Source organism: Glandiceps talaboti, chromosome 19 (genome assembly GCF_964340395.1).
Source record: "Glandiceps talaboti chromosome 19, keGlaTala1.1, whole genome shotgun sequence".
NCBI classification, from domain to species: domain Eukaryota; kingdom Metazoa; phylum Hemichordata; class Enteropneusta; family Spengelidae; genus Glandiceps; species Glandiceps talaboti.
The window spans coordinates 19,487,354-19,510,766 of record NC_135567.1 but is presented as its reverse complement, the minus strand read 5'-3'; the positions used below and the strand labels follow the sequence as shown (position 1 = coordinate 19,510,766).

At 37.7% G+C, this 23,413-nt stretch overlaps 1 protein-coding gene and 1 non-coding gene across 2 annotated transcripts; one reads left to right on the top strand and one right to left on the bottom strand.

The window, feature by feature from the left end:
• Positions 1-3,715: 3,715 nt before the first annotated feature.
• Positions 3,716-13,089, top strand: LOC144450301 (major facilitator superfamily domain-containing protein 6-like). The gene is made up of 7 exons (XM_078140897.1): positions 3,716-3,786; positions 6,404-7,239; positions 9,249-9,408; positions 10,544-10,694; positions 11,219-11,422; positions 11,728-11,963; positions 12,657-13,089. The coding sequence occupies exons 2-7, from the start codon at positions 6,422-6,424 to the stop codon at positions 13,038-13,040; spliced, it is 1,953 nt and encodes a 650-aa protein (XP_077997023.1). The 5' UTR covers positions 3,716-3,786; positions 6,404-6,421; the 3' UTR covers positions 13,041-13,089.
• A 4,960-nt stretch (positions 13,090-18,049) lies between these two features.
• Positions 18,050-18,122, bottom strand: Trnak-uuu (transfer RNA lysine (anticodon UUU)). Its single transcript has one exon. It is a non-coding gene; the product is annotated as a tRNA-Lys (tRNA).
• Positions 18,123-23,413: the final 5,291 nt, after the last annotated feature.

Below are 23,413 nucleotides of genomic sequence, written 5' to 3'. Positions count from 1 at the left end.
CTTATTGCGACTGAATATTAGGACAGACGAGGGTAAATACGAGACGATGTAAGTAACAACTAACAAGAAACAAATTCTTAGTGTTGCAATATCACGTTTGTCGATATTTGCTTTGTTGTTGGTGAATATTACAGAAGTTTTTCGCTGTTGGCATTTCACATACAGAATATAGCTGTATGATACACAAATTGTCAAGGCACCGACACACGCGATTGCCGCACCAAACATGTTCACACTTTTCACGTGATGTGAAGCAGGCGTGTTGATAAAGCAGAAGCGAGTTCCTGTGTCGCCAGAAATCTTCATTATTCCGTAACTTAAACCGACGATATAACTGCTTATTATTGATGCTGTTATCACCTTCTGCATGGTACTACGTCTACACCTTCCGCTGATTGCCATTGCTCGGGTCACAGCTAATGTAGTAATACTGGCCCCGGATGTACCAAATGAAAGAAATGAAACAAGTACGTACATCTTGCATAGAATCCCCGAAATGTCTTCAATGAAAATATTGGATCCACTCACCAGTAGACTTATGGTACTGTAGAGTAAAAGTGGAGCCACAACAGCACAAACCAGAAAATCAACAATGGATAGAGTTAACAGTTGTATATTAGCGTGAGTTCGTAAGTTCTTCACTTTCCCAATAATACACCAAACAGTCACATTTCCAGGTGTACCGACGACAATTACTGGAATGATTATAACGATACTTAGGATCAGATAAATTCTGTCATTTTCACTTAACGACGGTTGAAACCCCAGCATGGTTTCATTGAAGGCAAAACTGTGGTTCGATATATTCCAATCCATAATGTCTAATAGTGATATAAAATGACAAATTATAACAAAATGGAAAGGACAGTTTCCTTTTCTTCCTTCTTTCGACAGTAGTGCAAAACGGCCGTATAATCGAATAGTACATATTACGTAACCAGTAAAGGCTAATAACCGGATGTACAAGCATCGGAGAAAGGGAAATACAAGTCTTGTAACGATACTTCAGGCATAGAAGTAGTTCTACTTCTATACTTCAGGTCTGTATTCCTATTGTTGCCGAGCAAAAGCTAAAGAATGACGCCTGGCCACACAATGTATTGTTTTTTGGCTAAATTAATTAAATAACGGAATTTAATCGAGATGATTTTTTCCAAGATTACACACACAAACAAACTCAGAAACACACAGGCACAGTGCAGACACAGACACAGACACAAACACAAACACAAACACAAACACAAACACAAACACAAACACAAACACAAACACACAGACACAGACAAACAAACAAACAAACAAACAAACAAACAGACAAACAGACAGACAGACAGACAGACACAGACACAGACACAGACACACGGACAGATAGACAGACAGACAGACAGACACACACACACACACACATACACATACACATACACAGATACTTCCATGCATACACATACATACATACATACATACATACATACATACATACATACATACATACATACATACATACATACATACATACATACATGTACTGTGTGTCACACTGTCAGTGTCTATGTGTTTCTAAGTTTGTGTCTGTACTGTGTCTGTGTGTTTCTGAGTCTGTGTGTTTGTAATCACAGGGAAAAGGACGAATAATCAATTTTATATTATCACGATTTTCCAGATTTCTAATATTATTTTCTGTACATTTCAAAATAGTCTTTCCTGTCACTGTTTAGTACCTGTTATCACTGTCTTATCAGAGTTTATCAGCTTTGCATTAATTAGTATCTTGCTAATCCGAGAACAAACTCACTGGTTATTTGCCCAGTTAACGTGTACCAGTTAGTGTAAACATCAACTGATCCGACTAATGGCAGTACACGTGTATTTATATGGATGTTTTTTCGCTAAGTCTTTAGCAGAAGTATGAGACTCCAAGTAACAACTTATAACATCGGTAAACAAATCTCTCTCTCTCTCTCTCTCTCTCTCTCTCTCTCTCTCTCTCTCTCTCTCTCTCTCTCTCTCTCTCTCTCTCTCTCTCTCTCAGTCTCTCTCTCTCTCTCTCTCTCTCACTCACTCTCACTCTCTCTCCCCCTCTCGATCGATCGATCGATCGATCGATCGATCCATGATGATGATGATGATGATGTCGACAGTCCAGTCACTTGCTTATTCCTGCCAGAGAGGGCGCTGTTTTGCAAAATATTAATTGCGGGGCGAAAGAAAAATATGATGCAGTAAGAATTTGGAAGATTAGCTAATAAATTATCCTCTGATGATGATGGGAAGGAGGAGTTAACATTTACAACAACTGTAGGCGGTGATAGATAGAGTGACAGATTCATAGAAAAATGCTTTAAATAGAATAGAAAGGTAAGTTATACCTTCATATCAAATATAATTATTTTTATTTCATTTTATGAAAAAATTATAGTAAGGATAGGTTATATCGGCATTTGTCTCTTGGTTTAGGGGGTTACAAGATTTGTAAAGGGTATACCTGAAATAAACATAATATCAAGCCTAGCAATGTTTCGGGCCCCCCCCCCCACCCTGAGCCACTTTAATTGAGGCTGTAGACGAGTAAAAAATAATCTAAGAAATATTGCATGTCCCTGTGGTATTGGAGAGCTCCTACGTCATAAACGGATCGGGAAATGGCTCGTACATCACGTCACATGACCCTGTCCTGATAATGACGTCATCTATGATGTCACCGATTGCATCAAATTCCGAGTGTAGTTCTTTTGAAATGACGAAAAATCGTCAACTAGTGGCAAGCCTACCTTGTTTTAGTAAACCATGTCTATATTCTTTCAAACGTGACACGATGTACTGTAAAATGTCATATTTAAACAGAAAGTAAACCATTCCATTGTAACATTTCCGCCGGTACTTCAAATAATATTAGTTTCAACAATACAAGCAAATCTGTACCAGCCGGTATCCATGGAGTAGAAAAATGCATACAAATTAATCTGTGGTAACAGCTGTCTTTTTTTCAGGGGCTGTCTATAATTGTACCCCATTGTTGTCAACGAATTTGTATTACCAAGAAATCCCGCCATGTTGTATTCCTTGAATTGTTATGATAGACCAAACGCTTTTTGGCAAGAAATCGTACGTATTAAAAACCATTCTAAGATTTTTGTCAACATTTTTTTACATTTAAGCAATTCTCGCTTTTTATTTTTCTGAAAAAGATTGACGACCGAACATTTTTGTTGGAAACCATAGCAACAATAGTTATTCATTGATTTCCGTCAAAATTGAGTTCTCAGAGTAATATTGGGAAAGGGATAAAAACGTTCATAATGTTGGGGGTCAACTTTTTCGCATTTGTCGTCAGAAACGTCAGAAATTTTAGGCAGGCAGACAGACAGACAGACAGACTGACTGACTGACTGACTGACTGACTGACTGACTGACTGACTGACATACGGACAGACAGACAGACAGACAGACAGACAGACTGACTGACTGACTGACTGACTGACTGACATACACACGGACAGACAGACAGACAGACAGACAGACAGACAGACAGACAGACAGACAGACAGAGCAAGAGGAAAAAGAGTGTCTGATGGGAGAGAGTGAAATAATTTGAGACGGTCCCCTACTCGATATCATAAATCTCTACTTTACCAATAACTGAAAGTGTTGCCATGGTGATAAGCTCAGCAATTGAACCAGAAGGAGAGTAAACATTGTTCCTCTGACATGGACATAATGAGTGCCACGTCTTTTGACGTTTGGAACTGGAAACGACGTCACAACCTCAACGGACCCGATACTGCCGAGGTAAGAATTACATTTATCAGCCAACTAAAACACTAAAAACGAACAAAAACATTTCAAAGTCTTACTTTGGTTCATGACAATAATTTATATGAGATCATATTTGCCCTTTGTAATTGTCTGTGTCTGTGATTTATATCAATTAATTCAATATGAGACACCATATCAAGTAAACCATACGATGCAAATCCAAGTTGTACATGCCTCTACATCAGTCAACTACTTGTAACCACATTTAGGGTAAATAACGTTACTTTTTTCATGTTAATATTTATCAGATGTTTTTTAATTATATATGCTAATTCTGTTGTCATAGTGACTAATTGATTTATTTTCTATGTATCATAACCTATTCCTTTATATTTCTGATTTTAATATGTCATCACTATTAAGAGTTGCGTGCGTGCGTGCAGACATTGTTTGTATCTCATATGTTGGTACAATACTGTGTACAAGTTGTTTGCATGATTAGTTAATGAAATAAGCCGGTCATTCAGTGGCGGTAGCATAGCCTGCCATTCAGTGGTTCACTGCCAGTAGCATAGCCTGCCATTCAGTGGTTCACTGCAAGTAGCATAGCCTGCCATTCGGTGGTTCACTGCCAGTAGCATAGTCTGTCATTCGGTGGTTCACTGCCAGTAGTATAGTCTGCCATTCGGTGGTTCACTGCCAGTAGCATAGCCTGCCATTCAGTGGTTCACTGCAAGTAGCATAGCCTGCCATTCAGTGGTTCACTGCCAGTAGCATAGTCTGTCATTCGGTGGTTCACTGCCAGTAGTATAGCCTGCCATTCAGTGGTTCACTGCCAGTAGCATAGCCTGCCATTGGTGGTTCACTGCCAGTAGTATAGCCTGCCATTCAGTGGTTCACTGCCAGTAGCATAGCCTGCCATTGGTGGTTCACTGCCAGTAGTATAGCCTGCCATTCAGTGGTTCACTGCCAGTAGCATAGCCTGCCATTCAGTGGTTCACTGCCATGATGGTGGTGGTTCTGTTGCTGCTGATGATGGTGGTGGTAGTGGTGGTGGTGGTGTTACAGTTACCGTTGTTGTTTTTGGTGGTGGTGGTGGTGGTGGTGGTGGTGGTGGTGGTTGTGGTATTACAGTTACTGATGTTGTTGTTGTTGTTGTTGTTGTTGTTATTGTTATTGTTAGAATAGTAGTTCTTTTCATTGTGTCAGCAGAAACACGTGTTATTGTTCAACTTCACTTTTGTGTTGATGGTAGTATGTTACTCACTGTAGGGTGGTGTTTCTGATGACTTCCGTGATTTTCAAGTGTACATACAACCACGCAGAAACCAACAGTCGCGATCTACTAGCTAGAGGAGGCGATCAGGCTAAAAAATGTAAACATGTACCAAGAAGGTCAATTCAGGCAAAATAACGAAGGTAAAATAGCAATGAATGATTAGCCGACATCTACATCGGATTTTAATCAGATTGGTTTTGTCTATATTATGTTTGAAATAACATTTTTATCAGGAAATTATGGAAACACATGTTGACCTCTTTGATTATGGGTGATTTTATAGAACAAAGACTAAAACACCATCAGTGACAGACTGATTTTACAGGTGAACCCAGGGTACGGTCATGTGACAACCATCCCCCTGAGTAGCGCATACAAACCCCTCAGTGCGTACATACTACATGGCATTGTATAGAGAGACGCCCACTGCAACTGAATTGGAACTGGCAACAGGTCTAAACGAAACTGCATGATCTGTTTGTCTATTATGAAATAAACCGAATACTGCAACTAGACCCATGTCAATGTTTTGACGTCTGCATTTAATGTCTGTATAGCGGCACATTGGAATTATTTCATTTAGAGAAAATGTCGCAAGAAACTGTTTCATTCAATCTAAGACTTGCTCTCGTAAAGTGTAGTACAGTTTCTTATTGGTTTCTGTGCGACTGAACAGAGTCGGTGAACGGAACGGTAATATGAAACAGACAGTGTACATATGGAAGAAGGGACACTATATGCCACTTGAAAAAAACCGTACATATGCTGTCAGATAATATTGCTTTTCAAAAAGGATTAAATACAAAACTAGCTTATATGGCTTTCGAACTGTAACAGTTGGTGTTTCCAAGGCATATATAGAAATAAAGGCGAACCAAAGGTCAAAGGTCAATTCATAGAACAACGTTTGAATTATGAATACAACGATTGATTACAACTATATTCTTACTGTGTATTTGAATTGTCGGCTTTCCGGTTCCAAGATGCACTGCGTTAGACTACGTCACTAGCTTATAATGATACCTTTAGGCTCGTTTTGTCTTTATTACATTTGAAATGACATTTTCATCATGAAATTATGGAAATACATGTTGCCCTCTTTAATATTGTGAGTGATTTTATAGAATAGAGTAAATGCAGTCAATGAAAGAGATAGATTTTACTGGTAAACCCAGGGTACGGTCAGGTGACAAACACCCCCCCCCCAGTAGGGCGTGAAAACCCGTGTGCCATTTTGATGTTGTTGTTGTTGTTGTTGTTGTTGTTGTTGTTGTTGTTGTCGTCGTCTCAACATAATATATGTAATAACAAAATCAGCCAAATGGATATTTCCAAACAGAGTCTGACTACAATTTTCATATTTCTTCCTAGTATTCTTTGCTTGGAAACATGATGTCGGAAGCAGAGATGGGTGATGAGGAAAAAACGGTAATTGGCAAAGATGGCGAAACTAAGCCTATATCAGCAGGGAACACTCCGAGTAGTGCTGGTTGGGGTTTCCGTGGACTCGTACAGAAAATAGAAGTTGATCTGCTTCCACAGAAAGCCTACTTTTTCACTTTTGGATACGCCTTTGGATCTGTTGGCCCATTCCTTGAAGGTTACTTCAAACAGAGAGGCATGACTGACAGACGAATTCGCATCATGACTGGAATACGACCGTTTGTCGCGTTCATTTTCATTCCGTTGATAAACGTCTTCTGTGACTACTTCCAAAAACGAAAGATAGCTCTGTTGGTGTCGTTGATGGCGCTAATCCTCATGATGTCTATAATGGGAGTTGTGCCGCCACCTGAGGAAAAATCTTGTGAAGAAATACAGAAACACCTTGGCAACAAAACAAATGTTTCACAGTCGTCACATTTACTAGGCGGTGGTGGTGGAGAAGGAGGCAGAAAAAGATCGCTGCAACTTGTTATACGTCAATCCGATGATTTTTTGCCAATCGACGATAATAATAATTCGGACATCAGTGATCTAGTAGACGACTTAGAGGGCGATGGACTCCACGATAGAAGCTGGTTGTACACAGAAAGCAGTCTTGATTCTCTATTTGCTGGCTACATGGCGTTATTAATTGTCGGTGAAATGTTCACATCGCCAACAGAAAGTCTGGCTGATACAGCGACGTTTTATTCCCTGGGCGAAAAACGACTAACTTATTACGGTATCCAGAGAGCATGCGCAGCATTTGCACATATATTATCGTAAGTGTCGTCTGCTATTTTTGGTATAATTTTGAACACAAATTTCGATAGATAAGAAAAAGTGTGTTAATATAGAACATGCTACCCTCTTACCTTTACAAAGTGTGTTTGTAATGTAGAAACCGAAATTCTTAATACTTGATACCTTATTTACATTAAAATGGCCATATGGATGAGAATTTGGTATTTATTTTGGATTTTTATTTGATAAAACAGCTTCACCATGTTTTTCTACTTGAAAAAATAATGTGAAATAACATATACCAAGTCCATGTTCACAGCTCAATAAATGGCAAATCATTAAACAATGTGTAAAATGTTTGTTATTGTACGTACAATAACAAACTTTTACACTTTGTGCATCTTTTTGCAATGTATTGAGTTATGAACATAGACTTGGTATACGTTCTTTTGCATTATTTTTTCAAGTAGAAAAACATAGTGAAGCTGTTTTATCAAATAAAAATCCAAAATAAATACCAAATTCTCATCCATATGGCCATTTTAAACTCTTGCAAATCAAGCTACATTTTGTAATATACAAACAAAAATATGTGTGGTTCCAGTTATGCTCAATTTTAGAATAGGTGGGGTAGGTAGATTTTTTATTTTATTTTATTATAATTTATTTTCGTGTATGAGTGTCTAGTTCAAGTAGTTATGTGTTCCATTGTTTTCCAAATGGTCTCCGTGTTATTGGTTTCTTCCTATCAGATGTACAGCCATTACAGATTTGAAGAACAGTGTTATATTGTCTTTTTAAGTTGATGTCATTTTTCACATCCACTATTTCTAGCAAGACTGCACAATTTTCACGAGTTTATTTTATTTGTTTTCGAATATGTAAAAACGAGTTTAGGGTCGGCAGTGAAAAACTAGGTGGGGGTCAGGTAATCGGAACCCCAAAAAATTTTAGGCCTAAGAATGCACCTCTTTTTATAAGTCTTAGATAAGATAATACTTTATCATACCCCTAAAAGGGGCCTGCTGTAAAAACATACAATCACAGTAATAAAAACAAAGTCACAACTTACAGACTAAAAAGGAAAACATAAATAACTCACTAAAATATTTACAGTCCTACAGAAATATTGCACATGACAGATAAAAGCAATGTCTGATAAAAAGTTGGATACAGTACAAAAAAGTGGAAGTGGTTCAAGTAGAATGCTTAAAAAATGGCGTTAAAAAGTCTAATTGCTTCTGGTATGAAAGATTTGCTTTAAGAGTCAAAAAACATGCAGAGCTTCTAGGAGGAGACCTCTAGGACACCACGAAAGATGGACTTTAACCGTATACTGGTATATAAATTGTCAGTGAGAAATGTTCTGTGTGTACACTAGTATTAAAATATCATTCAATGTTTGGGGCAGTTTTATTGATTTTATTGCATGTCAGTTTGTGTTGTTGTCAATTTTACTTAAGCTGCTTAATCTGCAAGCTGTTACATACAAAATACAAAATACAAAATACCAGACACTGGAATAAATAAAGTAAAAAAGTAAAAAACAGGTCGCATAAAAATTTACCATAAACTATCTGTAGGTATGTAACATAGGCCAAATAAAATAAATAATGTGTTTCCAATAACCAGACCAACCCTATTTTGTCTCTGACCCTAAACAATTTTTTTCTTGCAAAAAGGTAAAATTATGCAATTTAGTTTTATTACCATGTAAACCTTTATGCCTTTGTCTCATCTATCACCACTTTATTTAAATGTATTCTAGAGAGAAATCGTGTCTTTTTAGACTATAGCAGTACAGTCTACATAACTCATTCGTCGACTTAACTTATAATTGTCTCCGTTGGCTTCTTTTACACCTCATCAAGCTCTCTCAGAAGTATATTGTGACTGACAGTTATCTTGCAACCAAAGTAATTTTGTAACCATTTTTTATGAATTTTTTTCTCTGAATCATATTTTTAACCCTTGCTATTTGTTCTGTACAGATCTTGTAATGGTCCTTACACAATAAATTATCATTTTTATTATTTGTATCTTACAGTGTGTTTCCTGCCATCGCAATTTTAAAATTATCACAATTAGTAATTGAACGATGCAATGGTCTCCAGTTTTACTTCCATCATTACAAGATATTGTTTTTCATATTTGATGGCTGGATGTTACTTGCTTTCCTTGTTGTGTTTTTTAAGTTCGAGTATGGCGTAAGTACTACTTTTTTTCAACTCATTCATGGAACATTAAGGGTGAGATCAAAGGTTGAATTTCTCAATTGACTACAATCATTAGAGATATTTGTAAACATTAAATTTAATTACTCCCATCATTTCCACTACATACAGGGAAAGTCCTTATTCTAGCACAGATATCTGTGCTACCCCTGCTGGGTGAAGTGTAAACAACGCATGTCAGTAGTAATCCATCACAGTTGCAGTTGAGTTCCATTAGACGATTGCTAATTAACTGAACTCCACCTCTCCAGTCTGAAACTAAAATAATGTTGGGACGCCATAATGTCATCACGTTTATATGAACGCAGTCGGGGGTAGCACAGGTTTCTGTGTTAGAGTAGCGGCTTTCCCCATATGTGAATGGAAATATTGGTTGTTATAGTAACACGTTGTATAGGAACTCGACTAACATAACCTTCAGTTAGTGAAAATACCTTTATTTCCAGGGGTGGTGACTCAGTGTGCCCTCTAACGATAGCCAGATTTTGTTGTTGTGAGTAAAAATGAGAAAAACTGGGATTTCTTGTGAGTCACCACATAGTAAAAGATAGGGGAACACCAAATGTTGATGCGTCAAATTGTGTGCATCAGTGGTACGTCAAATTGGCTTAGAGGGCATACTCACCACATAGTAAAAGATAGCGGAACACCAAATTTTGATGCGTCAAGTTGTGTGCGTCAGTGGCGCATCAAATTGGCTTAGAGGGCATACTGCTTGTGAGTCACCACATAGAGATAGGAGAACACCAAACTTAGTGTGTGACTGGAAACGGCATCAGTGATGTGTCAAATTGGCTTAGACACACTGCTTGTAAATTACCACATAGTACGAGATAGGAAAACACCAAATTTTGATGCATCACTTGAATTTTTATGTTCTGTTACTCACTTTGTGTGTTGTCTTTTTAGTAGTCACCACATAGTAAGAGATAGGAGAACACCAAATTTTGATGCATCAAATTGTGTTCGTCAGTGGCATGTCAAATTGGCTTAGAGGGCATACTGCTTGTGAGTCACCACATAGAGATAGGAGAACACCAAATTTTGATGCGTCACTTGAATTTTTATATTCTGCCACTCACTTTGTGTGTTGTCATGTTATCTATAGGATGATAAACCCAGATCTACATACAACCCTAAGTCTCTGCTCAGAATGGCCAAAACTCCTCACTATGCATCCATATTACTAGTGACTATATTCTTTGGTATGTGTAATGGTCTGATACGTGGTTTTCTGTTTGGCTACCTACGAGAATTGGGTAAGACTTTCCAAGATTCCATTAATTTTTAGAAGTGATTGTAGAAGAGTTTAATGAGTTTCAATAAGGCCTAATAAAAATATTATGATTCTGATTATGCTCAATTTTAGATTTTTTATTTTATTTTATTTAATTATTTTTTTTTCTGTGTGAATGTCTAGTTCATGTTTTCCATTGTTTTCCGAATGGTCTCCGTGTTGTTTATTTGTCGGCAAACAAAGTCAATAATGATTTCCTTCAAATTATACAGCAAGTGACTAGGAAAAGAGGACTCAGGTGTTTGATGTGATAATGAGCTAAGATTTCTGGTCTATGATATACTCACTGGAACCTGGCAATGTGATCCTGCCCAGATGGATAATTTGCTATGATGGTATACAGAGTATACAACTAAACATTGATGGAAACTTACAAGATATTTCTACTGCATATGAACAATGATGCTCTTTCACTGGCCAGTATTATTTCCATTAAACAAAATGATCCATAAATGAAATAGCCATCTCCTTTATTTTCTGGTCTAGGTGGTGATGAGACTCTTCTCGGCTTGGCAACGCTCCTCCTGTACGGGTCAGAAATTGTGATGTTCTGCTCATCTCATTGGTTGATACAAGCTCTTGGCTTTGTATGGGTTATGTATTTTGGTTTGATCTGTTACATAATAAGATTTCTAATGTATGCGCTGATTACTGATCCCTGGTGTTTATTGCCTGCTGAAGTGCTGCAAGGTAAGGTTTTTAAATATGAGTGACCTAAGGGGCCTTGTCACTTTGAGTCAAGGATGAGAAGATGCAAACCCCAATATGTTGCGAGTATTTTGCAATTGAATGAAGAAATATGCATTAAAGAATGATATATTCATGCACTGCCGGAATTCCTTAATGCAAGTTAAGGAAAATATGAGTGACCTAAGGGGCCTTGTCACTTTGAGTCAAGGACAAGAAGAGACTCTCCAAAAGCCAAAGTTCTGAAAATGTTTTTGGGAGTGGCGATTCCCTGCAATTATTCTTCTCTTGTCATATCCTCTTTTCAGGTATATCATACGCTGCTGTCTGGGCATCCATAACAACATACCTAGCCAAGGCAGTGACATCAGACAATTATGCTACGGTATTAGGAGTTTTACACGCCCTCTATTGGGGACTTGGCAATGGCCTTGGTCATTTCGGTGGTGGTGCCATGATTGATGGATTAGGAATGCAAAACACCTTCTGGTCATTCTGTATTGCTAGTGCCGTTGTTTTGATAATATTTGGCACAATGCAAAAGGTAAAAATTATCAAATAATCTTTTTTTTAATTTATACTGAATAGTTCTTAAGTTGTTTTTTTTATTAAATAATTTTTTTTTTTTTTATACTGAATAGTTCTTAAGTTTTTTTTTTGAAATTTATACTGGAAAGTTTCTTATGTATATAGACACTTATCTCCCAAGAAGTCCAGTGATTGCCATCCCTCATGGGTTCAGTGTTAATGCAGGAGGAAACCCGGGGGGAAATCTACATTGTTTGGTGGAGTCAAACTGAACGACATTCTTCTTACTTACTGTAAAGTCTTTTAGATGAATGTGTATATAGTTATGTGAGTGGGTTGATACAGATAGATGCAGGATACAGCTAGTGTTTACTGTTTGAATGCTTACTATGGAGTGATTACTTTATTCACATATGTACTGATGGATATAAGGATCAGTTACACTTTGATGAGAATGTGGTATGTGGATGGTTGATAGAGATAGACGCAGGATACAGTGTTTACTATTTGAATGCTTACTTACTGCAGTATGATACTTTACTTTATGTTTAGATGGATATAAGGATCGGTTACACTTTGATAAGGAGGTGGTATGTGGATGTTAAAGCATTAGAACAATTTGGTAGTTGAATGTTTATTTGTAAATACTACATTTACAGCTGTGGTAAATTTAAACAAATCCTGAATGATTTTTAAACTAACTCTGCAGCTGTTTCCTAGCGGACATAGTGAACTCGAAGGTGGATACTCTGACTTAGAGGAAACAAAGTTAATTGATGATAAACCTGGTACCCTATACACATCATCACTGGAAAACAACTTTGATAACAACATGAGAATGCCTGACAGTGAAGCTGGTACAGCAGCAGACAGCACTGGACAAGGTGTCGCTGCCATAGCAACAACTGCTACTGCTGCAGAGGCACAAGAGGGCGCACCAGCTGAGGAAGAACACAAGATTGAACATGAGAAAGAAAAAGGAGATGAGAGCAGTAAAAAAGAAGAAAGTGATGATGATGATGATGATGATAAGAAATCAGAGGGGGAGGAATCGGGGAAGGAATCGGAGGAGGAGGGGTCTGGGGATGTTTAGGTGATGGTTGTAAATGATTCAAAATTTAGTTTATCAAAAAAATTTAGTTTATCAAAAAAATTTAGGTTATCAAAAAATTTGTTTAATACCTAAAATCTTATGAGTGTAATCATAAATAAATGTTTACAATAAAATCAACCTCAATTATAGCTTAAATAAGTTTTAAAACATTTCAAAATATCGCTCTCTGATGATCAGATTACCTTTGGAGTAATCAATATGCATGCTCAAACTTGGTTTCCAGTGTTATGCTCTTCAGATATCTTTATAAAGAAATTATGGGATACTAGCCAGTCGTTGTTCCAGTCACAACAGGACCCTTGTCATTGTTTGAAGAAAAATCCTGTCCTGTGATCATAATAATATTGTAGAATGAATGAGTTTTAGTCTGTTGAACTAAAAGCTACTTCTCTATGGCTATAGCCTTCAATGAGGACGCCCTCAACGGAGAGATGAGATGAGTGACTTTATAAGTGTGAGTTACTGACCAGGTTTATGTAGCATGGGACCCCGAGATGTGTCCTTAGTTACTGACTAGGTTTATGTAGCATGGGACCCTGTGTGTGTGTGTTTGTGTGTGTGTGTAATAGGGAACTTGCAAACCCGCCATGTTGAATGTTGCATCATGGGAAATGTGATAATAAATACTAATCAAATAATGTTCACCACAAACAATCAATTCATAATCACCCTGACCATTGTGGGAGGTTTATTTTGCCGGTAGCTCCAGATTAGGTATTACCATAACCACAGATAATCCCATAGTCCTTTGCTTCTGAGCATGCTCAGTCTGGATTGCAAGTTCCCTATTCAGATGACTGCTGCACTTACAATCTACATGTAGTAAATTATTTTAAAGACAAAAAACTAACCTCCATCCTTTAACAGTAAATAAAATATAAGAGAAAGTAAAATATTATATATTAAAACTTTTAAATAATTTGACAGTTTACTTTAAAAATGACGTAACTATTTACTTATAGCGGAAGTATAAGGAGTCGTTCTGAAATATAGATAGGTATAATTATACAGATGATGTCACATGTCTATAATTACAATTTTGCATGTTATATTGCCTTTATACAACATGTGCTCTTTACATACACTTTTCCACTTTAGGTTAGGTCAGGTTTGGTCAGGTCAGGTTAGGTTGGGTTAGGTTATGTTAGGTTTGGTCAGGTCAGGTTAGGTTAGGTTAGGTTTGGTTGGGTTATGTTAGGTTTGGTCAGGTTAGGTTAGGTTATGTTAGGTTAGGTTAGGTTTGGTTATGTTAGGTTAGGTCAGGTCAGGTCGGGTTAGGTTAGGTCAGGTCAGGCTATTATGTTCTTGTTTTATCACCAACTTGGTAGGGTTGTGTTAGCTTCAGCTGAGTATGATACAACACTTTCATTTACCATTGGTTGATAGTTGATTGGTTAACTTTGGTTGGTTTTTGATGATTTTTTTATAACTTACATCAAAGGCAAATGTACTTAAAGTGTTAAACCATACAATAAAAGTTGATTGATAGGTAGTTGTCATGGTGCTGTCAGGTAGTTGTCATGGTAATATCAGGTAGTTGTCATGGTAATGTCAGGTAGTTGTCATGGTACTATCAGGTAGTTGTCATGGTAATATCAGGTAGTTGTCATGGTAATGACAGGTAGTTGTCATGGTAATGACAGGCTTGTTTATAAATAATGTTTATTTACCTACCATAGTCTAATTGACTTCTTGCATATTACCTCATGATATGATGTTTATTCACCCACCACATTAAAAAAATAACATTGAAAGCATACAATACACACAGTGTGTGCAAAATTGTATTAGAGCTGGCGAGAAGCTAGAAAGTAGTTACTAATTAACTAATCAACTCAAATCTCAGAAAACTTGTATAACATGAAAATCCAATTTTGTTTAGTTTTCTGAGATATTATAAATAATAATGATTTATTTAGAGAACCAGCTCCTACACTAAAAATTGCCCAAAAACATCAAAAAAACACACAAAAAGAAGAAGAATTTACAGTACATAGTTAAAGACATTCCAGCTTACATATTCATTACCACACTGTCGCAAACCACGACCTGTTTTACGGCAACGTTCTTAACGAGCCTCCCACTTTATTTCGAAATGTAGTGGTAGAAATAATAACTCTGGTTTGCGAGAATGTCATTACCCAAACAATAGAACAGCTGTTTTCCTATAACTTAATATTTATTGACTTCATCATCAGTAAACAGATAATATTTACAAACTGGGTTTTAATGGTATCGTTAGTATTTTGGGCCTTGACAATCAAATTTTTGAATATAGCTTACAACTTTATGTGTTATTACATGTTGTTTGTACTTACACCAAAATAGATTGCATTTGTGTCTGCATGCAACCTACCTACATGATATATCGGGTAGCAGATGGATAATAAAGATTTTTTTATAGAAAATATGTTTTGTCTCGTGTGTGATTTCCCCAGATGACAAAATAATCTGCACTTTCAAAGAACATACATATGATACAAATATACAAAATGAATACATAATTGTTATCTGATGTTATCTGATACAGAAGAAAAGACAAATGAACTCACTCACATACATACATACATACATACATACATACATACATACATACATAGACATACATAGACATACATACATACATACATACATACATACATACATACATACATACATGCATGCATGCATGCATGCATACAGACAGACAGACATACAGAGACATACATACACAGACAGACATACATACATACATACAGACAGACATACATACAGATACATTTGAGGCTAAAATAAGCATTGAGATGTGTGTGACGTAATCATAATAAACAGCGCCATCTATCATAGATTGAACAATACTGATAGTTTGCAGGTGAAAGCTCTTACCTTTTCAAATCATGTGCATACTGGTTAAAATTTTAGAACTCATGAGTATTAGGGTTAATTTAAAAACAAATCTTGCGGTTATGTAAATGATGTCATGATTTTGACCACTAGGGGGCGCTGTTCACAATCTTAGTTTCTTTGTGCCATGTTGCTCATATCTGATAGAGGGACTGTGAGTTGAAGTTTGTTTGTTCCATGATGCATAGTATAATTTGGCACACACACATACATACACACACAAACAAACAAACAGTTTAGTGGTCGGGGTCGGCGACATTACTGAGGTTGACCCATCAGAGTTGACATGACAAGATATGGAAATCAAAAAGCTTGTTTACTCGTATATAATATCAGCTAGGTAAATTAGCATATTATGTTTCGACAGATGGCTGGAAAGTGAACAACTTGATTGAATTTGCATATTATTATATGAAGGACACCTGGTGGCAATTATATCGTCCAATCGTGTGAGGCAGTAGAGTTGTTTTGACACTAGTATGAAAGGGAAAGTGTTTGACAGTTCTGGGAGGTGGACTCTCGATTTTGATCTCTGATAAACCTAGGAATTTCTGAACTCTGTTACTGCTTAAACTCAATGTTTGCCACGACTGTGAAAACTACATTGTATGGCACTATGCTTTGTATTTGTGAACTGCTGACCATCTCATCCATGAGTTGTGTGTGTGTGTGTGTGTGTTGCAGTGTCAACAGTGTCCCCAAGTCTGCACTTCGACACAGGACAAAAGAGACTGTACGTCGAACATTGTGAGTAGATTTATTTGCCATAACCAGCCATCAAGTTAATTTCAAATGTACTCTAAGTTCAAAGATTTATGCATAGTTTCTTCGTACAAGCAATTTCCATGTGCAAAATGTTGTATTTTTTTATTTAGAGAGAAATTAGACCAATTCAAGTTAAACTTGTGACATCTGTGTGTGTGTGTGTGTGTGTGTGTGAGTTCTCTGTTATTTCTCCAGTGACTGTGGTCTAGAAATCTCGAGTAGAGTCACGTGAACAGCCAAGCACTAAGGAAATCGTACTCTGCCGTAGAGGGCGGAATAAGTTGTGAATGGGGTCCGCTGTATATATTTCTCACTGAGCCCTGTATTACACACAGAAGCCAACTGTACGGTCAGAACCGCCTTCCCTGTGGATCCTGTGTGCAAACAGTGATTGTATCCAAGTGCAAGACCTGCATTGAATACCAGTCCAGTACATGGAAGCAAAAGGCGGTGATCATCCAGAACTAGAACAAACGAAACAAAACGATGAAAGGTAAATAAAGACATCTCGCCCGTTTCACCACATCAGATGATTTTAATCAGATTGGGTCAGAACGTAAACACAACTAATGCACTGAACGCGCACAATAAAATATGTTAAAGATATACAACGAGCCCGTTGTCGGGGGCAACGTGTTATTATATACTTTACAGCTTTTCCTGTTTGTTTACGATCAGCTGTATAAATATGTCGGTAAGATTTGGTTTGGTTTGAAAGCTAAGCGCTACTAAGTGGCGAGATAAATATTTTAATGTGTGATAATAAAAACTATTTTAGTTAAGCCTCCACCAACCCCCCCCCCACCCCCACCCACCCCACCCCTGCTTTCTAACTTAATTGGCCAAAATTGAAAAATTGTTTCTTCTAACAGTACCCTCAATTTCAAATCAGTATGTAGTGGTGTAGACTGTAAGATACGTCGTGACGTTTCGCCCTCACCGTCACGGCGTACCTTACAGACTAGTAGTGGTGCTATGATATCGAATATAAACCAGTATGTATATATGTAGTGAGGTAAAAATGCTCATTTTAAATTAAAGGCCAGGGTTTCAGTCCCAGGTCATCGCATTAGTGTTAGCCTATCATTGAAGCCACAAGGATTACACAGGATTATTCTTTTGTTCCGGACTAACTTCTTCTATAGCTCTACCAAAGAACCAGAATTTTCATCAAAAACGGGTCTTGACTCTTTAGTAGCGTAAGAGTACGGTTGACACAAAATGTTAGAACATATTGTACAAGTACTGTCAGTCGCGAAACGAGTGAAAAATTGGAAAAGACACGAAATAGTGCGTAAATAAAACAAAATGAAGGTGAAAAAGAACAAAAAATATCGTGGCGCCCGGTTAGGGGGTCGAACCCTAGACCTTAGGATTAAAAGTCCCACGCTCTACCGACTGAGCTAACCGGGCCGATGTCGTCGGAGGTGCATTCAATGAACTTGAACCGTGAGACAGTCCGCACATTACGATTGAATTTTTTCTTTCTGACATTTTTACAATCCTGTACATTTTGCTGTTGTTGAAACGTCTCCGTAAAATAATACCCCCCCCCCTCAGGAACTCGACTATCGTGTAATACCGTTCTTTGTTGGTAAATTTTGGCGCAGCCTAGCCGCTCTCAGTTCGGTGGTCGTTCCGATTCCGTTTTGTGTTCTGTCACTGTTAATGTTATCAGTTTTGTTGGCTATGTACATGTCATTCAATACAGCACGAAACATACCTGCCTGACGTTCATAAAATCATGAAATCGGCACAGATATAAGTAAATATCGGGTGATATACTGCGCTGAAGACGATGGTAGAGGGCGCTGTGACCCATGCAGTCAAACATAACATTCGGCTCTCGCTTGACTCTGACTGTCTCGAGTTGTTCGGGGGACGAGTCGATATTTACATGTACAACCGTACGTGCCTAATATCAACGTTACAGAGGGACTTAGTACATGACATAAATCATAAATTACAAAAAATATTCACCAACCTTGTTGTCAAATCATTGATGTATAGCATAGTACTTTATTACTTAGACAATTAACTTTTGGAGCGTTCATGTTGAAATTATTATTACGCGCACCAGGAAATTCGAACACATAACCCCTATTCTAAAACAACTTCATTGGCTTCCAGTATCTTATCGTATTGTTTTCAAACTTCTGCTCTTCACTTATAAAGCCCTAAATGGAATCTCTCCACAATATCTCAAGAACTTAATTACACCTCGTTCTTCATTACACACTCTTCGTTCATCGGATAAATGCCTTCTGCATACACCCAAATGGAATCTGGTTTCCTATAGTCGCCGCTCCTTCTCTTCAGCAGCTCCTGAACTTTGGAACTCTCTACCCCTGGACATTAAAACCTCTCCCAATGTAAACATTTTTAAAAGACGCTTGAAAACTCATATATTTCAGAGAGCTTTTTCATCTCCTTTCTAACTCTAAGCGCCACTGAACATTGTTTTCTTTGGATATTCGGCGCTATATAAATTTATTAGATAGATAGATAGATAGATAGATAGATAAGGAGAGCGCCCCCTGTTGATCACAGGTATTCAGCACTAGTAACATATCAGCATTCGGAAATTTCCAAATGAAACAACAGTAACTTAAACCAATCACAGACTGCTAGCAATAATTTAAGCCAATCACAGACTGCTAGCAATAATTTAAGCCAATCACAGACTGCTAGCAATAATTTAAGCCAATCACAGACTCCTAACAGTATAAGGGATTTGACATAAATTAAGTGTAGGGGACCAATGTGTTTCAGTGTATATAGTTGTCTGTCTGTCTGTCTGTCTATCTATCTGTCTGTCTGTCTGTCTGTCTGTCTGTCTGTCTGTCTGTCTGTCTGTCCGTCCGTCCGTCCGTCCGCCCGTCCGTCCATCCATCCATCCATCCATCTACCCTTCCCTCCCTCTGTCCGTTCGTCCGTCCCTTTTTCAGAGGATCAGTGCATGGAAAAGATCAAGCTCCCCCCCCCCCACAACCTTGCATAGAAAAGTTATTAGACAGCTGTCTTTGGGATTTCTTTGATAAGAAATATCATTATAACACAAAAATGGGAACCACTCCAAAACACTTGCATGAAAAATAGTGACACTCCCCCTCCCGACCCCCCCCCCCCCCCCCGTCCTTTTATCCAGTTCCTAAAGTTACAAATACTATTAATAGATCCCTGAACGTGACTTATCGTTTGAAATTACTGGTAAATCCATGGTAGTCACGTGACGACCATCCCCTGAGTAGCGCGTGTAACCCCCCCCCCCCCCTCCCTTGCAATTGCGAGTACAGCATGGCGTTGTGTGCCGTGAAGAGACGCGTAATGCAACTGGAAACCGGCAACAACTGGTCTATCAATTAACAGTGCAGTGTTATCGTTTCATGTTACCCAGGCATGGACTACTTGACCTTGCCCGGAAAGGTCATCTAGTGTCTGTTGCCCTGCAGCCCGCCAAATGCTTGTGTGTACAGTCGGCATATAGTGTCTGTTGCCCTGCAGCCCGCCAAACGCTTGTATGTACAGCAGTCGGCATATAGTTGTCTGCCCCTCTGTCCGTCCCTCCGCCCATCCATCCCTTCCACTCCCTCTGTCTGTCTGTCTGTCTGTCTGTCTGTCTGTCTGTCTGTCTGTCTGTCTGTCTGTCTGTCTGTCTGTCTGTCTGCCTGCCTGTCTGCCTGCCTGTCTGTCTGTCTGTCTGTCTGTCTGTCTGTCTGTCTGTCTGTCTGTCTGTCTGTCTGTCTGTCTGTCTGTCTGTCTGTCTGTCTGTCTGTCTGTCTACGCCGGCCATTTAACTTGTCATGCGAAAGTGACCATAGTTTCTTTTGATGCATATATGTGAATAATACTAAGTTTATATTATTGTTACTTTTTGAATAGGTAAGAAATTAAATTCAAAGGAACTGTGAAAATGGCCAGATAATATATTTGTATTCTAATTATTATCACATATATATTGGCAGGGTTGGACTAGATTAGTTGACAGGCAACTATTGGTGGGGTTGGACTATAGATTAGTTGACAGGCAACTATTGGTGAGGTTGGACCAGATTAGTTGACAGGCAACTATTGGCGGGGTTGGACTAGATTAGTTGACAGGCAACTATTGGCAGGGTTGGACTAGATTAGTTGACAGACAACTATTGGCGGGGTTGGACTATAGATTAGTTGACAGGCAACTATTGGTGAGGTTGGACCAGATTAGTTGACAGGCAACTATTGGCGGGGTTGGACTAGATTAGTTGACAGGCAACTATTGGCAGGGTTGGACTAGATTAGTTGACAGACAACTATTGGCGGGGTTGGACTAGATTAGTTGACAGACAACTATTGGCGGGGTTGGAGTAGATTAGTTGACAGACAACCATTGGCGGGGATTGGACTAGATTAATTGACAGGCAACTATTGGCGGGGATTGGACTAGATTAATTGACAGGCAACCATTGGCGGGGTTGGACTAGATTAGTTGACAGACAACTATTGGCAGGGTTGGACTAGATTAGTTGACAGGCAACTATTGGCGGGGATTGGACTAGATTAATTGACAGGCAACCATTGGCGGGGTTGGACTAGATTAGTTGACAGGCAACTATTGGCGGGGATTGGACTAGATTAATTGACAGGCAACCATTGGCGGGGTTGGACTAGATTAGTTGACAGGCAACTATTGGCGGGGATTGGACTAGATTAATTGACAGGCAACTATTGGCGGGATTGGACTAGATTAATTGACAGACATCTATTGGCGGGGTTGGAGTAGATTAGTTGACAGGCAACTATTGGCGGGGTTGGAGTAGATTAGTTGACAGGCAACTATTGGCGGGGTTGGACTAGATTAGTTGACAGGCAACAATTGGCGGGGATTGGACTATAGATTAGTTGGCAGACAACTTTTTTTCGATCCCTTTTCCCATTTATTTGTGTACTCATACTTTCTTTACTGACTTGTATTATTTTGTATCTAGGAATAAAGTGATATACATATATATTTATCCAAATGTATGGTTCCTCAGCAGATCTTCTGGTGTACACTGCTCGATACGAATGCTAAAGTTTGATAAGTGCCACCAGCCACCTTTTCTTTAATCACATCAGACAACATATATATTATATATATAACTACGTATATATATCAACTTCCTGTATACGTAAGATATATATATATATATATATATATATATATATATATATATATAACTCGGTGAGTATCAATCTGCTAAGACAGTGCTCTATACCGCAGTGGCAGAGCGTAATAGTTTTGGTATTACTGGAACTCTTTCTTGGTTGTAACTCGGAGTTTCACGCATTGCGCGATCATCAGACAACATTGTCTGATGATCGCGCAATGCGTGAAACTATATATATATATATATATATATATATATATATATATATATATATATATATATATATATATATATATATATATATATATATAACTACGTATACAGGAAGTTGATCCAAACCAAAATAATGCATTAGCTTCCCTGATATGTACACGAACGAGAAAATGTGGCGTATAATAGTGAAACTTTGGCTTTTTGATAAAAAACAACAACTCCTTAGGAAGGTGGCCAGCCAACGTATAAACAAAAGCGGTCTTTTCTTAGTACTTTCTGCTCTGTAACTTTTTTTCTTTAATTAATAAAAAAAAGAAAAAAAAAAGCGGTGAACGCAAATTGAATACAAGCTCAGTAAACAGGAGATAATGTAAATAAATAAATGAAACCCTCCACATAATTATATTTTAATCTATATACATATATATGTACAATTGACAATAAAAAATATATATATTTGTACTGAAAGCAAACAAAAGAAATATATATTGGAGAATTTTAATTTAAAGAATAACAAATTTTGTGATCCAAAGTGTCGTCAACTTTTGAAGGCTTCGTTCCTATGTAGAAGAAATGGAACATGATATAGATACGAATTTACAGACAAGTTGAGTCACTTTTCTGGGTTTTGGCTGACCTCTTGCGGCGGAGAAAAACTGAAAAGAGTGAATAGGATTATATAGGCCTACAAATAAAAAATATATTAATTATTTTGAAACAATATTTCACGCAACGATTATTTATTGAATTCTAGCCCAAAATGGAGTTCTGGTGTTTAAAAAAGTTCAACAAAAACAAGAAATCTGGTCATATTATCCTTTATAGTCTGCAAACCTTATTAGTAATCATATTTTTACTGTGAATGTGATTTATAACGGTATTAAAACGAAATTTAAAACCGTTCTTAATTTCCTGAAAAAAATCACAAATAGATTCGTGGAAATTTGAGCGGGAATCAATCAGTTTATCACCCTACAATGATAATATCACCCGATTACCGGCGCGACGACATCGACAAGCGGGTGATAAATGTCCGCATTTTTGATGAGTACGAGTAAAAGTCAGGTTGTGGATAAGCAGATGCGTTCTCGGCCAAGTTTCTAATTTGGTGGACCTTAAAAAAATGAATAATAACGGATGTGACTTTGAAAGATGATAACATACCAGTCCCCGGATGACTTTGCATCCTTTCGTAAAATAAAACAATAAAACTGAGTTGCCGATATCTTATCTCGCGCCTTATCTAGACCCAAATCTTAAAATTGATTTTCTTAAAATGACAATAAATAGAAGCAAATATCGATTTTGAAAAAAAAAATATAAGAAAAAGTGACAAGAATAGCAAAGGAAGTGGTGATGTCA

Excerpts from the sequence above, each read along its gene's own strand:
- LOC144450301 (XM_078140897.1), top strand. The coding sequence starts at position 6,422 with ATGATGTCGGAAGCAGAGATGGGTGATGAGGAAAAAACGGTAATTGGC. Across the intron at positions 7,240-9,248 it reads GCATTTGCACATATATTATC|TGTGTTTCCTGCCATCGCAA; the intron begins GTAAGTGTCGTC and ends TGTATCTTACAG. Across the intron at positions 9,409-10,543 it reads TTTTTAAGTTCGAGTATGGC|GATGATAAACCCAGATCTAC; the intron begins GTAAGTACTACT and ends TGTTATCTATAG.